This window comes from Falco rusticolus, chromosome 3 (genome assembly GCF_015220075.1).
Source record: "Falco rusticolus isolate bFalRus1 chromosome 3, bFalRus1.pri, whole genome shotgun sequence".
Classification (NCBI taxonomy): domain Eukaryota; kingdom Metazoa; phylum Chordata; class Aves; order Falconiformes; family Falconidae; genus Falco; species Falco rusticolus.
The window spans coordinates 103,218,815-103,235,781 of record NC_051189.1 but is presented as its reverse complement, the minus strand read 5'-3'; the positions used below and the strand labels follow the sequence as shown (position 1 = coordinate 103,235,781).

The 16,967-nt window shown below is 50.9% G+C and overlaps 1 protein-coding gene across 12 annotated transcripts in view; it reads left to right on the top strand.

Annotated features, from left to right (window-relative positions):
* The window catches only part of LOC119144264 (E3 ubiquitin-protein ligase rnf213-alpha-like), a 44,183-nt gene extending 27,216 nt beyond the window's left edge, over nt 1-16,967 (top strand). For 11 of the 12 annotated variants that reach the window (XM_037379376.1, XM_037379371.1, XM_037379370.1 and 8 more), the window contains 33 exons: nt 149-293; nt 740-881; nt 1,324-1,497; nt 1,869-2,002; nt 2,274-2,431; nt 2,706-2,909; nt 3,515-3,708; nt 4,227-4,347; nt 4,701-4,801; nt 5,276-5,449; nt 5,638-5,810; nt 5,894-5,990; nt 6,076-6,190; nt 6,422-6,605; nt 6,977-7,185; nt 7,387-7,488; nt 7,710-7,925; nt 8,715-8,796; nt 9,109-9,143; nt 9,797-9,891; nt 10,073-10,223; nt 10,313-10,481; nt 10,848-10,939; nt 11,375-11,632; nt 11,855-11,990; nt 12,499-12,582; nt 12,840-13,008; nt 13,238-13,433; nt 14,256-14,333; nt 14,578-14,778; nt 15,238-15,327; nt 15,663-15,823; nt 16,305-16,967. In XM_037379376.1, coding sequence (XP_037235273.1) covers nt 149-293; nt 740-881; nt 1,324-1,497; nt 1,869-2,002; nt 2,274-2,431; nt 2,706-2,909; nt 3,515-3,708; nt 4,227-4,347; nt 4,701-4,801; nt 5,276-5,449; nt 5,638-5,810; nt 5,894-5,990; nt 6,076-6,190; nt 6,422-6,605; nt 6,977-7,185; nt 7,387-7,488; nt 7,710-7,925; nt 8,715-8,796; nt 9,109-9,143; nt 9,797-9,891; nt 10,073-10,223; nt 10,313-10,481; nt 10,848-10,939; nt 11,375-11,632; nt 11,855-11,990; nt 12,499-12,582; nt 12,840-13,008; nt 13,238-13,433; nt 14,256-14,333; nt 14,578-14,778; nt 15,238-15,327; nt 15,663-15,823; nt 16,305-16,497 — 4,833 coding nt within the window. In that variant the 3' untranslated portion in view covers nt 16,498-16,967. The other variant, XM_037379379.1, reaches the window with a different exon arrangement.

Sequence of the window (16,967 nt, the reverse complement as noted above, 5' to 3'; positions counted from 1 at the left end):
CCAGCGTTTGTTGGGACAGTGGGATGGGTACAGACCTTGGGGCCCACTGTGCTAAATTCTGGAGAGGATGGTGTCCCAGGACAAGTGTCCCCAGGCAAATGAGAGCAAAGTAGTGCGGAGCAACCAACTGACCTCTGGTCTTTTCCAGTCACAATTCCTCAATGTGGACATGATGATCAAAGGGAGCATCCAGAAGGCTGTGATTCAGCTGGAGGACAAGAACGACAACAACAAGCGTCCAACAAAGAGAATCAAGATCCTTCACAACTTGCTTTTCCACACTCAGAGTAGTGGTACGTGAGCAGAGAGAACTAGAAGCGACTTCTTCCTACAACAGGCACATTGTAAGCTGTGTGGCTGAAGAAGACGACAAATAGGTTAAGAGCCAGTTCTGGTGTCCCTCAAAGCCACTGTGGGTGGAGAAGCACCCAGAAGACAGAGGGCGATGTTGTGTGGGGCCTCCTCCACCTCCCTGCAGCATCCCTCATGGGCACAATCAGAATCTGTACTAAACCACAAAGCATTGCTGCAGGCCTTGGTAGATAATCCCAGAGAGATGTCACTTGGCCAGTGGAAGTTGGTTTCTGCATAGGACTGGGAAAAAAATATATTAAGTTGTGTGATTTTTTTTTTTTTGAGTGGAAAACTGGCGACCAAAATCCTTTGCAGGTTTTTGCTGGAGTCTCCTACTTGGAGATGAGCACCAGATGGGTTTTAACCAGCGCTGTTTTGTGATTAGTTTCCAGGCATTTTATGACCATCCTGAAGAGAAGAATTTGTTGTCTCCTAGAAGAACGAGACAAACTGATGCAAGAACCAAGGGAATGGATTTTCCGCAGGGCACTCTCGACCGAATTCATCCTGGAAGACACATCGTTCAGGTAGTGCTGGCTGTGGGCCACTTCCCTAATATCAAGTAATTCTGTCCCTAAAACCACTCTGCATAAAGTATGGGCACCTTGCTTAAAGACGTGACCACCAAGAAGTGTCTAAAAAAGTGTTGGGGTTTTTTTTAGCAACCAAGAACAAAGTAGGTGCTTGCTGAAAGCTCATGCTCTCAAAAGCAAAAAAAATTAATTAAGGGCAGCGCTAATTTTGAGGAACCTTCTTTTGGAAGGGCTTTCCTGGAAGCCGACAACATTGGTTGACTGTGGGATAGATAAGGATGGTTAACATCAAGCCTGGACACCCACACTTGGTGTTTTCAGAAGTGGTTGGGTTATTTTGGTTGACTTGTGGGTCTTCAAGACCAGTACTGTCCCCTGGGTTTCTTGGTGGGAGGCAGGGGAGAAATGCCATGAGACGTGTAATTTCCCTTTCCAGACAAGCGCTCTGGACATACCTGGAAGACACCGTGGTGAATGTCTTTGCCCAAATTCTCGCTGTGGTGGATGCAAACAACAACCTGGATCATCTCTCTCAAGGCTCTCCACTTGCAGAACTGTGGCTCCAGATGTTCCAAGAAGAAAAATTCCTAAAAATTAAATACACCAGAAAGTAAGAGACAGGGTGTAAATGTACAGGGGGTGGTTTTCCTTAGGAGAGTGAATGCCGGTGTTCATAGTGAAGCAGTAGCTCATGCTTGAAGTGCAGATGTTGATAACCTAGCCATGGAAGGTCTTGGGTGTCAAGCCACTGGCACCAAAACTTCCCTGTTTTTTTAAGCTGTTGGCAAAATTGGTTCTTTCCTTGCTCTTGCCCAGTTTTCCCTGACTTTCCTCCCAAATTTCTCCCAGTTTTTGGACTCCTTTAAAGTGAAAACATGTCAGTAGGTGTTGGGAACTTCTCTGAGGTGGCCCATCTCTGGACCTCTTTTGCACTGTCCGTTGCACAATTTAATGCTTCTGTCTGCACTGTTTGAATTCAAGGGTGGCGGATGCTAAGATTTCCGTGTTATCAATGAGTAAAGACCCCAACACGTCCCTCTCCTGCCAGTTCCCATTCAGCTGGGTTTTGAAAGCCTACCTGGACGACATATGGGAGAAGGTCTATCATAGGAAAGGTAACATCAGACTTTCCAGGGGAAATGTTAACCCAACAAAGCTGCCAAAAAATCCGTGTCCTTAGTAGGAGGAACTGTGAGGGCTGTATTCCTCACTCAGATGACCCAGAACTGTGTTGTGCATTTCTTCCATGTTATATCTCCTCTTCCAATGGAGGCATTATGCCTCTTCACCCGTGGCTTTGCAGTTGGCCGTGTGTCCACCTTGGTGTTAATGAGGAGCTCCCACTATCCACTAAGTGGCCATAAATCTCTTCGGTCTCCCTTCTAGGTCAGCCCAAGAAGCCAACGATGGAAGTGGCCGAGTTCTACCAATCTTTCATCAAGAAAGTCTTGATGCTGGATCATAGTAACCTAGAAATGGTACACTATTACACCAACGACTTTCTCAGGATGACATTTCCTGGACAACACCCCTCTGTCTATGAGGTGAGTAGGGCTGGGTAGAGCACCATCTTCAACTGGCATTGACCTTGGCCCTAGTCTTACCCTTATGGCCAAGTCTGATGTTTTGATAAGCCCTCCCTTGCGCTGTTTTCTGGCTACTCCTCAACTGTCACGAACATTTTGTCTTCATTCCACCTTGAAAACTAATTTTGATGAGGAAACTTCCTATGGGATACAACAGCAATGCTGAGCATCCCACCTTAGTCCCCTTGCTGTTCACTTTGAGCAGAAATAACACCTTTTATTTTACTTGCAGATTCTCTCAAAAGTTTTCCTAGCCAGCGCAGAACAGCTCTGCCTCCCTGTGGTCAGGAAGGAGATAAGCTTTTCCCTAATTTGGCTTCACATGGAATATTTCTATCTCCGAGATGATTATCAGCTCTTTGTTGACATAGTAAGAAGCAATGACACTGTCATAAGTGAGCTGCAGGCAATGTATGAGAAGAACCCCCCAGAAATGGTGAGCAAAGAGCGGTGTTTGCTCTCTAATCCTTCTCCCACCACATTTGAACGTGATGGTCTTCACAACTTCCATCATTTAATTCCATACTCTGTAAACAGTAAGACATCCTCGTGTTTGTGTCACTCTGGGTATCATGTTGAAGTCCCCTTGGGCACTTTGACCCTAGAAGTGGGTGCGAATTTTTGTGTCACCTTTCAGTGGTGGGCTCCAGCTCCTTAGCTTGGCGTGTCCGTGTGGGGGCGTCCACATCCCTCCCAAGTTTCTTACTGTTTAGAGCAGCAAGATAAAAGTTTTTAGAGACCCCCCCATGGTGACTCTAAGATCCTTCTGAGCAGCAAGATGAAGTTTTTAGAGAACCCCCCATGGTGACTCTAAGATCCTTCCTTCTCCAAGGCATGGTCAGGCTCATTAAAGCCCTTCCTGGTTTACAAATGCTAGAACTTCACCCGCAAAAGTCCATTTCTTTCTAACTTAGCCCTGTCAACAACTCCAAAAGCTATACCACCCATCTAGTCATGTGGTATCCCTTCCCTCTGTGCCACCCATGAGCAAGGCTAGTTCTTTACCTAGACTCTTCTCTCTCTTTGTGAACACCATTTCAGTTTGTCACTCTTGATGCCTTGAACATTCTTCTGAAGAAAGTGCAACCCTCTGAAAAAGGACTTTTGCCCTTTGATGCCTGCATAGCGTGGCTCAAAAGCGTCAAGTCCATTAAGCCCTGGGTGGAGTGGATCAGCCTGGACAATTACCAGCTTCAGTTCTACCAGAAGAAGAAGGAACTCCTAGAGTCTGTGTTGTAAGTTCGGTCCCTCTCTGTTGACAGTAGTGCAAGCAAACTTCTTGACGTCTGAACGTCAGGTGAACTGAAGCTGCTCTCCTCTTGGGGAGCTCAAGCCACAAGTCCTCCAACTGTTCACTCCTTCCTGGTCCTTCCTCATTATCACAAACACGGTGGCAAAGTGGCTCCAGAAAAAAATGGTGGATGTTTCACCACGATCAAATTTAGTTCTGGTGGAATTTCTCCTTGAATGCTTGATGGTGCCAAAACGCTTTCCCGAGTGGGACAAGTAGGTCTCTCCAGAGACTACACCCAGAGCTGGGCTGGCAGTTTCTGTTTGACCCAAGGATCATTGAAACAAGCAGCACAGACAGAACTATTCCTATATATTTTTCCTTCTAATGCTATCTCAGAAGGTGTTGTACCCTCAAGTGACCACAGGCTACCTGGGATGAGTCACAGAAATACTGGTGGGAAGGGACCTCAGGGGGTCTTCTGGTCCAACCTTTGGGGGGGTGTGTGTGTGTGTTTTACAGGCATCGCTGGACCTGCACCAACATTGTCTACATGTTGATTGACCACTTGCTACACAACGAGACACAAATAGACGAGAAACTCCTGAGGCTTGTGGTGAAGCAGTTCATCTTCCTCTGGAATGTAGGTGTCTCCTGGGGCAGCTCATGGCTGTGAAGCTTGGGAAGGCTCTTCTCTTGCAGGACACCTCTGCTCCCAGCTGTAGGGAGGGCTCTGTGGGGAAAGGCTGGAAACACCATCCAAGAGACAAACACTATTGGGATTCAGAATCCAAAATGAGGATTCAGAATCAAAGAAAGACTTCCTTGAGAATTTAAAGGATTGATCTGGGTTGTTGACCTTCAAGGTCCAGGCAGAGACACCTATACATAGATCTGCCCCTGTGTCCCTGAAGCATTGATGTCCCATAATGTATGTCCTGTGTGTACTGGAGAGATGTTTGTGCTGAACTTGCGCTGTGCATTTGTCTCTTGCAGCGCCTCTACACAACTCCAGGATTTGAGCCTGAGAACACTTTTGATTTGGTGACTAAGGTGCTGAAGAAATGCAACGAGAATGCTGATGTTGTGTATCTGGTGTAAGTCTGAGCTGAAAAAAAGTTAACTTTGGGCTCCTTCTCCGTCAATGCCATGTTTGTGAAGGGTGGGGGGAATATGTCAGCACTAGGAGTGAACCCCTGTGGGCCAAAGGGAGGCCATGTTGATGAAGACAAGGGGTGAGAGCCTGCCTTGGAGCTGATGAATCATCTTTGGAGGAACTTCTCTTAGGTGTGGTGCCAAAGAAACCAGCTCCCCTGAGCACCCAGGCTCTCCATCCCCTTCTTCCAGCCATCCTCACCAAGATAGGATGGTCCTCAGGTAGCTTAGAAGCTGCTGGTTCTTGAAGCGGTGGTGGGTCACCCTGGTCCTGTACTCAACAGTGAGACTAGATAAAATTGCCCACCCAGCTTCAACACCACCTCAGAGTGTACATTAGGTTGGAGTCAACCTGTGCCCCTCCTCAAATCCGGCAGCGGTGTTGACCTGCCTCTTCGTTTGGTGATGTCCCTCAGGAAGGGTGTGAAGGAATGCAAGAGCTGCCTTGGGGAGATCACTGACCCAGCAGAGCTGCCCTGCAGCCACATCTTCTGCACTCGCTGCATCCTGGAGTGGGAGAACAAGCAGTGTAAGATCTGCAAGAATGAATTCTCGGAGGATTACACACCCACGGCTTCAGAAGCCACGAGGTATCCCAATGCTGGCAAAAACCTGCCTATCTCAAGTGTCTTCATGTTAATTATTGAGATAGAAGTTTCTGGTGCCTGAACAAATGGCCACCTCATCTCCCTGGTTTGGGTCCTGGGCTCTGCAGAGGGAGGAATATTGTTTCTGTCCTTGGTTGGAGGTTGACCACAAGTTTTCTTCTTCCCTCCAGGGAAGCTGTTGCCTGTCACAACAAATTCAGGAGGAAATGCAATTCTTTCTTTGTTGAGTTTATCACCATGTACTTTTTGGGAGACAGAGAAGCACCGTCCGCCAAAATCATTCAGCGACTGATCCAGTTTGTGGCTTGCAAACCTAACCCTGATCATCAGGCGGGGAAAAGGGGTAAAAGACCTTGATTCCAATCGACGCTGGCCTGACCTCATCCTCTTGGAAGTCAAATAATGGGTGTCATCCTTCCTTCCTAGTGTACAAGCCAAAAAGCGAGTTGTCGCCCTTTGAAGAGTGCATGGACACCAGTCCTACCATCCAGTCCTCCCTCCTGAAGCTGATGCTGCGATGCGGGTCAGCCCCAGGGTTGCTCCCAAACCCCATCGCTGAACCCGTTGGCTACGTGGATGCTGATGTTCTGTGTCCTTTTCTACCCTAGGTTCGACAATGTCAAGGTTCACTTAGAGGAATACCTGTCCCAGATGGAGGAAAAGATAATGTCCAACGAAAGTAACAGGGAGCATTTCTACTTCATGGTGGTGCACTGTCTGGAGGTGAGTACCTGTTGGGATGCACCGGGAATCCCAACAAACACCGTAACTCGGAGCTACCACCCCAGCTAAAACCTATTAATCACATTAATTACCCCTCCTCTACATCTTTTTATGGATGAGGAGCCAAAGGAGGAGCTCACATTAAAGACGAGGAGAAGGCACAGGGGAGGAGAAGGAGCTGCTCGGTTATAATCCACCTTCAGACTCTTAAAAATTGTCTCTCTCGAGCAGGATTTTATGTATCCTTCTTCTCAAGAAGATGTCAGCCGGCTTGCCGAAAACTGCCTCTCCACTGCGGACCTATCTGCTTTCTGCAAGCCTGAGGTCTCAAGAATCAACACCCTGCAGTTCATTGCCCAGATCCGGCTCTCCATCAGCCACGTGGCCACCTTGCTCAGTAGACAGCTGCTTTCTGGTGAGTTCTTTTTCTTAGCATAGCGTGAGACCCGTGCCTACCACTGAGGAAGTCTAGAACAAGCCCCAGAAAGGACTAGCCCCAGATGTTTTTGCTGTACAATTACTGTTTTGATGAAAACTGGAGTTTCTTTGGACAAACTTTCCAGCTCTTCAGTCCCCAGACTCATTGTGTTCTCCAAGTATTTCCCCAAGGATTAAGGGACCCCCTGTACGTTGGCTTGAAGCCATGTTTCAACCTGTGAGGAGAAGATCCTACTGCAACCTAGATCCTACTGCATCCAAAACTGCCGTGGCGGCCACGTGGGTGAAGGACACGTGTGATGTGCCACCACACTGGGGACTGGGCATAACAACAAACCTCCTTTCCAGCTGCATATCCCAACGTGCCTGCGGCCGAGGGCAGTAAGAAAGAGCAAGACCTGGTGAATGCAATGAAGAACATGGTTGCGAAGTCTCCGACTCCATGGCCTCAGGTGTTCCTCATCAGAAATCTCTGTGACCTCTACGGACTCACCTCTATGTGGAAGATCCTCAAGGTGGAGAAGTGGATTTTACCCCGAGGGGTAGAAAATTTGCAGGTGGGTTGTTTCTTGAGAGCCTTGTTTCAAAGCAGAGCTGAGGTGGGTGGGATTTGCCAAGCTCGATCCCTATAATATTGACTTATGGGGATCCCTTCCAGCTGAGGAGAGCGACAGGCCCTCATAGGGTGCAGTCAACCTGTTCTTTGTGCACTTCCACGCTTGCTTCTCAGGATAACAATGTGCATCTGCGTTTTTCAGGATAGAAGTGCCTGGTTGAATATACCACTGATGTTTTCGGTGCTGGACAAAGCACAAAACCAGCTAAAAAGGAAAGACGCCACAGAAACCCAGAGCTTGATAGTGAGTATCTGTCGTGTCTCTATCAGGAGGTTTCCACAGTTTTTGGTCTGGAACCGATGGTTGGTCTGGAACCTCCCAGGAACAGGAGGTTTTCATCTGTGTTGATGGACAGCAGACTTCGCACGAACACTGAACCTCAGTGGTGAAGCCAGAAAACCCCTTGCAGGGGGGTTGCCGTGCTGGTTGCCTTCACTCATGTCTGTTTTGTTCAACTTTTGTAGTCTGTCATGAGACGAATGGAGAGCATCCTCCAGTTGACACCCACCCCAGATGAGCTGCTGGAAGACAAACTGAAGAAGATCATGGATGCTTTGGGTAACAGTGAAGACCCAAGCCTGCTGGAGGTGGTCTTTCACACCGGGCTCACTCTGGCCTTGTTCCCAAACCAAATCACTCAGCTCCTCAAGAACATCTGCTTCAAGCCTGCTGTGGTGAAAGTGAGTTGCAAGACTGAGGTGCACAACTGTCTCCACCTCACTGTTCTGGCATGTGTCCTGGCAGGCAGGCTTTGTTTTGGTCAAAGCTTGTTGCTTTGTAGATTGTTGTTCCTCTTCCTTCTCGTTCCTTGGGTTGAAAAGTAACTGTGACCATCCATCCTGGTCTACCTCCAATGTGGAGAAGATGTATGGCCTATGGGAGATGCCTGTCTCTTTACTGACTCAAGGAAGCTGAGGGCATGGCAGAGCTTCTTTGACAGAGATTAGGTGGTTTGAAGCCCAGCCCAAGCGTCCTCCTTCTGCCAAAGGTCTTCCATCACTCAGGTGACAGTGGAGATGCTCATTCCTGAGCGAGGCTTCCCTTCAGGCCTGTCCACGCGCAAGTTGCTCCTGTTATTTGAGAGCTGCAGGAAGCAAACAGGACATTGTGTTTCTTTTCTTGGAAGCAAAGGCAACAGCCACCTCTGGATCATCTCCCTTCCCATCAAGACCATGTTTGGCCTATGGTGTATTCAGTTCCAGAATCCAAACTCATAAATAATTGGGACTTTTGGGGACTTTGCTCATGTCTGGTCACTCCAGCCTCATGTCTTTCTGTCTGATGTACCTTGCTCCCCCACTTGTCTCCCATTCCCTTACCACAAGTTTCTCCCTGATGACAGTGGCCGTGTAGGAGGACCCTTCCTCCCCACCGCTTGCTTTAAAAGCAGAATTGTTCCTCAGACAAGTGAAGCGAGCTAGGAGGATGGTTACCCCACACTTCACTTTCCTTTGTGTTTCTTTTCCAAGGGGTCCTACCTTCCCACCATGCCTGGAGACCTGCTTTTTGATGTGAAGAACTGGAAAATTGGATCAACAGATAAGATGTGGCGTAAGTATTGGGCAAATCTCACTGCTCCTGTGCATGCAGGGCAACTGATTGAGATCAGCCACGGTTTGGAGGGAAGGGATTAAAGACTCCTGAAGGCCGTCACTGTCCTCCTGTTGAGTCCTTCGTGGTCTCCACCTGGAGATCCAGCATTGGCTCCCTTTATGACAAGCTCTGTGAGAGGCACGTGGTGGGGCTGGATGCCAGGAGGCAGGTGACCAGCCTGTCATCCTCTTGGTGAGCTTCTGGCCATGTTCCCATCATGAAGGTTGTTGTGGGAGGTAACAGACTAACTGTATCCCCTTTCACACGTAGGTTGTCAGTGCGGCTCATACTGGATTGTCACTAATGTAAGTGTCTCCTCCTGGCTGGTTGTCTTTGCAGCTCTGTCTTCTTGAATTTCTCACTGCATCTCTGCTGTCTCCATGAGAAAAGCCAGGCTTGGGATGAGCTTCTTAGGTCTTCTTCTGACTCCCAGAGCTTCCCATCCCCTTTGCACCATCTTGGAGCACACTTTGGCCTCTTGGCTGGCTGTTTCTACTGGGTGGTCACTATAGATGCTCCTTCTGCTGCCCTGCTCTCCTTCTAATGTGCACTCCAATGTCACCTCTGTGTCAAGTGGTCCTTTAGCTGCAAGAGCAGCTGCAAGGCTCAGAAGCCAGGTGGGTTGTCCTCCAAGCCAGGTGGGCTCTTCTCCCAGGCTAAATGGAGCTGGGACTCATGTCCCCATGGAAGCAGTGGAGGGAAGTGGGTGCTTCCAGGTCTTGGTTCCTCTTGTCCCCAAATTGATGCCTGGACTTGTCCTGCTGGCTGTAGGAAGAACCTGGTTCTTCTGGAGATGTTTGCTCATAGGCACACATCTCCTCCCGCCTCTTGTTAAGCTGTTGCAATGACCCCATGTAGAAAGCCAGGTAGAGGACGTGGAAACTCCCTTTGGTGCCTTCAGCACCCAGCTGGGCTTCCAGACTTGTCTCTCACTCCATGCTCACGTATTCGAATGCAGTGTGGCCTTCCCATGGAACGGAAGAAATGTACGTGTGGTGCCATTGTCGGGGGAACTAACCACAGACCTGAGGCAGGCTTCACGGAGAATGTCATGTAAGTCAACCCTCCTGGCTCCGCAGCCCCAGAGGGCTTCACCCGTCCACCCAACCCTCCTGCAGAGCCACAGGCACAGGGAAAATTCCATGGCTGGCCAAAGCAAAGGTCTCTGCATCCTGTGGTCCCGCTGTGGGCCCTAGCAAAAGACATGGCGGGTAATTGCCTTTTCTGAACGCAGCACCACAGATAAAACAGAGAAAGGGTACATCCTGGAGAGCCCTCTGGTACGGAGGAATGACTCAGAGAGGTGCCTATCGCCTGCCTGCGTCAGTCTTGCGAGAGCTCTGCTTCATTCATCCCTCTTGCTGGGGGTCTACATTGACCAACAGGTGAGCGACCACTGTGCTGTGAGAAGCGTTCAGCCTAGCTTGTCAGGAGACCTCGAGAGCCTAATGGAGGAACCTGCCCCACCTTCTAGGCAATTTTAGACCTGATGAAAAGGAAACCAGACAACGTGGAAGAGTTCTTTTGGGGCCACCTTCAGAAGGATGTGGCGTGCCTGGCAGAAGCACTCAGCAGGAATGTGGAGGATGCTGTGGTGACTGTTCATCTGTTTCTACAGCACCTGAGCAACTACAAACCAACAGGTAAAGAGGTGCTGAGAAGCACCAGGAGGCCACCAGTAGGCTCATGGCCACTGGGTTTTAACCAGGACCAGTGTCATTGGCTCCTCCTTCCTGGGTCAGTCTCCATCCTGGGAAACTGGTGAGAAGACAGGGAGGACCATGAAGGCAGTGAACTCATTCAAAGCACTCAGGCCAGACCAGCCTGAGGGCATGAGCAGATTGGGAGATAATTTGCTCCAAGTAGGCATATGTGTCATCCCTTCTGCTCTTGGTTCCTCTTATTTCCAGTTCATCTTACTTCTCACCATCAAGAAACCCAACAAAGCTCTGGGCAGAGCCCAGGGTCTACAGAGTAAAAGCTCACATATTCCTTCATGTCTTCTACAGACCAGAGCGTAGTCTTGAGCGTCCTGAATCAGAAGAAAGACCGAGAAGAATGGGAAACCTCCTTCAAAGCCCTGGCTCAGCCATTTTTTCAGGTATGCCTGTGCCTAGCTGCTGCTCGCAGGTGTTGCATAGCCAAAGTGCTGCGTTGGTCGTGGCCGTGTCCATGTCCAGATACATCCACTGAGCTCAGGGCATTCTCACGTGGAAGAAGAGATTCGCCCCCTCTTCTTTAAACTGTGACTTCATCCTGGTGTGGTCTCCTGCTCTGCTGCTGCAGAGAGCTGTTTTCTTGGATGATTTTTATAGGCCAGTCCTCCCTGGAAACCAGCTGTTTTTCTTCCCTTGGAGAAAATCACCTCTGGGTTTCTCCCTGGGCAGTTCTGATCTTGTCCCTTTGGTAGCAAGTTCTCACCATGCCCCATACTTCTCCAGAGTCCTCGTTACTTTTCTTTGCCCCAAGACTCTGTGAATTCCCTCAGCCTACTTGGGTAACAAGGGTGGCTTCTAACAACTCTGGGTCCTTGCAGGAGTTGGAGCAGAGCCTTAATTCTGTCAAGGAGCAGAGGATGAATGGAGGTCCCCATGGTTCCAGCCTCCTCCTGAAAATTGCTTATGGCCAGACACCGCATTTCAAAGACCTGCCAAGTCAGGGGTTGATCAACCAGCCTTGCCTGTGGAAATACGAACAGAAGATGACCATCCAGACCCTGATGCGTTTCCTGCAGCAGGAAGATGGAGAAGGCACTGGAAATCCATACCCCATTCTGCTGGAGCTTCTCTTGAAGGTTGGCTGTGGGAACATCCCCTCTCCACCAAAGCACATGCAGTAGATTCAGTCTGGTTGGGGTGCGTGGGGCACTGGGGTAACTTCCCTCCTCCCCCCCCCCCCCCCCCCTTCCCCATGTTTCTTTGTAGCAACCAGGCATGACAGTGTCTTACTCTGGGTTACCCCGTGGTGGCAGATAAGATCCCTATCCCTTGAATCACGCTGGGTTTTTCTCTTCTAGCTTGAGAACATCCAACACATCCGACACCTGCCTGACATTTTCCAACTGCAGAATGCCCTGATCCACCTTTTCCAAAACAGCCATAAAGCGGAAAACTACACAGTCAGGCAATTCCTGGACCAGCCTGGGTTTTCAGGTGCGATAGGGAATCTGGTCATCCCTGGAACATGGGTGTTAGCCCCTCAGCACCCAGATGCTCTGCTGAGAAGCTGCTGCTGTCGTTTGCATGGTGCAGCCAATCCAACCAACACAAGAGCAGCCCATCGAGGCTGGAGGTGCCTCTGCAGGAGCAGTTGTTTTTTTCTGGGGGGGGGGTGGGTGGGGAACTTAGGAGAGGGTGAAGGTCCGAGACATTGAGGTGGATCCGGGGCAGATCCTTTCTCCTGGGGCATTTGGTGCTTGGTGAGGGTCTTCTGCTGTGAGCAAGCAAGATAGGTGAGATGGGCTTTTCAGCTCCTCAGTCACGTTGCCTGGTTGATTGATGTCACATGTGGTCTCACACAGGCTCGAAGCCCAGCTTGAGCCAACGTGTGGCACAGTGCGGTGTGACACCTCCAGTGATGTATCTGTTGGGAGACATCTTTTGACCTGACACGTCTCCTGAAGCATGCCTTGATGGGGCTGTTCTCTCTCTGTGTCTGCAGAGGACCAGCGTTTGGCTTTCAGCAGAGCTGTACAGACGATCCAGAAAGTTTGGAGCAACATTAACAGGAGCACATCCAGCTCAGGTATATGGTTATCCCCAGGGTGTCATGCCCCTCTTTCCTTGGCCATTTCTTCTGGAGATGCTCCAAAGCTGAGCTGCTTTCTACAACTACCCTTCCCAGCAAAATTGCTGAGATTCTTTGCTTTTCACCTGCTAAAAACAAATTTAAAAGCCTTCCGAAGATACAAACTCTAATGAAGAAGCCATCCAAGACCTCAAGGAAAGGAGTTTCTCCTGGGATCAATACAGTGGGTAGAAGACCATTCCACCCTTTTACAGGCATCACCGTCCTGTCAGATGCCCTGCCGAATGACATCACTGCCAGCACCGCTGTCCTTCACCTCCTGCCCACCCAATCGTCCATCAGCCGGCTGGTGACCAGGTTCCTCATAGCACTGCAAAACAGCTGCATTGACACGGCTGCGCAGGTCACCAGAGAGAGGCAACGGTAGGTCTTGAGCCACTCACCTGAGGGCTTTTCCATCTCCTCCACCCTTCACAAAAGCTCCCTGAGAGGTTTTCAGGGCTGGTGTGGGGCTTGCATGGGAGCTGTGGTGGACAAACGATGGCGTTGCAAGATCCTAGTGGCTTGGTGTCCAGCAAAGCGGGCCCTTGATGGCAGAGTAGGATGAGTTGAGAGGCCCTGCAACCACACAGGGCAACTGTTCCTCTCCCAGGTCCATCTCCGCAGAAGAGGTGAAGCCCTCCTCTGTGCTGGCTGTATCCAAGAGCGATCTGCTGACCATGGCGCTCGCCAACTTGCAGTATGAGATAGATGAAGATGGCACCAAGACGACCTACTTTGACTTTGAGATGCTGCAGCGGCAAGTGGTTCATCGCTTCATCAGTGGGAAACCCATCATCAAGGCTCAGGTGAGCTCAGTGATGGCCAGGTTGGGTTGTCCTAGGCTGGCGGTGAGGTTGGGGTCTATTTCCAGCCTCTTCTATGTGCCTTTCTGGAGTCAGCAGGTTCAACTGAAGGCATTGATAAATGCCTGCTGTGCATCTGTCTCTCCTCCTTGGGTTTTGATGGAGTGCCATGGCCAGAAACCACTTCTGTGGTCATGAAATGGTGGGCTGAAAGGTAGCATGAGGACCTACAGCCCTGACTTTTGTGAAGGGGAAGCCAGCCAGGTTTCTTTGAGAACGAAGGAGGAGTTGGTAGCTGTTCAAAGAACTTTAAGAAGCATCTTCCAGAATTATGGGTGGTCCAAAGTGGGACTCTGAACCACCTTGGAGGAGCACCCCCCTGACTGGGGCTGTTGGTCTCCATTCTGTGAAATGCAGCCTGGAGCCGGTGGGAAAAGGGGACTTGGGGACACTAGAATCAGGCTGTCCTGCAGCACATGGGTTGTGCATGCTCTCCTAAAGGTGACCAGTCCACACGGGCTGTTCCTAGGATCTTTTTGGTCCTTGGAAGTAGCTCCCAAGAGGACTTTCTCCATTGCCTTGCTGGGGACAGAGGTGAGGCTGTGAGCTCCTCAGATCCTCCTTCACAGAAATGCCTTCTTCCAGACATCAGGGTCCTCCCCCGATCTCCACAACCCCACAGTGGCCTCAGGAGGCCATCCACCACCTCCTGCAGAACCCTCAGGGACATCCCATGGCCCACACCTGCCCAGATGAGCTTCTCTGCTGGCCCCTGTTAAGTGCCACCAGGCATATTTGTAACCAGCTGTCCCAAACCCTTTCCAGACGGCTCCATCCATTCCCCGCAACAATGTGAGGACCCTCCAGGACACCAAGATGAAAGTCAGGGACCAACTGGACCAGGTAGGAAATGGATCATCGGTCTTCTCCTCCATCCAACCCTGAGGTCTCCCCTCAAGTTCTCTGTCACAATGGGGGCACAAAGACTGGGAAGATGTGTGAGAAGACCCAAGGCCAACTCAAGTAGTGGGTTGGGAGACCTGGCAGGACTCAGTTCTGTGCCAGGGGGATGAGCAGTCTGGGAAGGCATCATTTTGTGGTGTTCCCAGCCCTTGCCAGGTCACATTCTTGCCATTCTTGCTGCCAGGAGCCGCTCAGCATCAACCAGCAGAAGCGCATCATGGAAGAGGCCCGCTCAGTCAACGCCATCTCCAATGTCCTGGCAACTCTGAAGGTGGCTGCTGAGTTCCTGGCTGTGACAGGTGGTGACCCGAAGCGCCCGCTGCCCGAGTACATCCAGCAGGAGCTGAGGATGGATGCCAGTGCAAAGCAGTTCAAGGATGTGCCGGTGCGTGAAGGATTCAGGGTGGGTGGGAAGTGGGACCTTCATGCCTTCACCCCTGCCTCTCTGGGCAGGACTTTGTGTCTCCCATGGCTCCCACCACCTTCACATGCTCCAAGTTCCCCAAGTCTAGTGTCCATGGAGGGCTGGGGGTCTCCTACTTGGAGCAAAGAGATCCTGGGCACCAGGGTGGGTTTAAAAGCTTGGCTGGGTGGTGCCAGGTCTTCATGCTGTGTCTGTCAAACTCAGGGACACCTCTGGTGCTGTGGATGGCCCACAGTAGTTCCTTGAGGGACACCAGTGATGTGGGAGCCCACCTGGATGCTTGAACTGGGCAGTTGAGGTGCAGCCATTGGAGGATGTTGGTGGCCCAATGTGTCCTCCTCCAGGACACACTGGAGTTGAGCATGGATGGGACACTTCCAATGACCCGAACACCTGTACTTCTCTATCCCCATTCTTCAGGTGGTGCCCAACACCCAGCTGAAGCACATCCTGTCACTGTGGCAGGTCCTGGCAGCTCGCAGGTCCATGCTGTTGGTACAGATGAACCAGGTGAGGGAGATGAGGCTTGGGGAAGGGAGGGGTTTTGTTCCCCTGGGAGGAGAAAGGAGATCTACACTGCTGCAGCCAGGCAGCGTTTTTGACACCTCTGTCTCATCCCTTCCCTGGGTAAAATCAAGGTCTCTGGCCCATCCTCAAGATAATCCACTCCCCTGGGTACTTTCAAGTCTGGCTCACATCTTGGAAGCTCTCTGGGTGGCCCTGATGTGAGGTTCAAGGAGACAAGAGGGTTGTGGTTCTCCTTCCTCCATCAGATGTTGCTTCCAGATCCATCTGGGTGGGGTGTGCTGGGGTCTCCCTGTTGCTGACGCTGGTGGTCTTTTTAGGATCCCTTCTGCTTGGTACCCAAGCAGTTCCAAGCAAATCTGGATGCAATGCAGGCAAAAGCCTTGTCCTCCAAATTGTCCAACACCAACCTCGACCTCTTCCTCATCGAGCTGCACGAGATGATCATGGTGGCACTGTCCAAGCACCAGCCTGACCATCCGTAAGTCCAGATCATATCCTGGGACAGACAGAGTGGTGGCAGAAGTAACAGCTTCCTAGGAGGGTCTGGTTGGGGAAGGACCTCTGAAGGTCTCTGGTCCAAGTCCTGCTCCAGGCAGGTTACTCAAGGCCTCAACTGGTTGCGAGTTGGTGTGTCTCTGTCTTTGGAGATGCTTATCTTCGGGGCTGTCCCAAAGTGGCATCACCCCTGATGGGAAGAGCTTTTTCTTATGCCTGACCATCAGCTGACTCGTGGGCTCCTGATGCCACTGGAGATACTCCAAGGTAGCCTCTAACACGAGGCATTGGCCACCATTGACCAGAAACCTTGGCCATCATTGAGAGCCGCTATTGACCAGCAACCTTAACCAAGATAGTGCTTATTGTTGACAGCCAGCATCGGCCATGATTGGCTGCTGGGGGTGGTGGGACATCCATCCCACCTCCACCTGCTCACCCCACCTCCTCTGCCTCACCCACAGGCTGCAGTTTGCCTTTAGGTGCTTTCTGGAAGACAACAAAATCCCTGAGGACTCTGTCGCCATCCTCACAAATGTCCTGGAACCAAACATTCCCATCAAGAACATCCTCTCCGTCTGGAGGACGGCTGCAAAGACCAGTCAGATCAACATCCCTGCCTACGGCCAGGAGAGGCCAGCTCAAGGCAGCCATTAGCCCCTTTCTTGCGATGGGGTGGCTTGTCCCCATGGGCGCAGAGGAAACATGTACCTCTCATTCCAGCTCTGGAGGCAACACATGAGCTATGTGTGGGCTCCTGGAGCAGCCCAAGCTTCCAAACACCCAAACCCCTGTTCCCTGAGGCCAGGTGAGAAGCTCTCACTTGGACCCACCATTGGCTGCTCAGGCACCCCAAGCATTCCCTGTCCCTCCAACCCTGCTGAGCTACAGCACGAACTTGGAGATCATCCCCATGGACATGTCCCCAGTGCTGCTACTGCTGTCCTCAGTTGGCCAACTCTGCCCCCCAGCAGCCCCCAAGGGAGGGTCTGGGGAGCTGGAGCCCCTCTACCACCCCAGTGCTGGCCAAGGAGTGCTTCTGTGTGTCCCTGTGCCCTTTGCTGGTGGCTTCTGTCCTGTCTTGTCCCTTCTTTCCTTTCCTGCATCATTAAATGCTCAAGAACCCA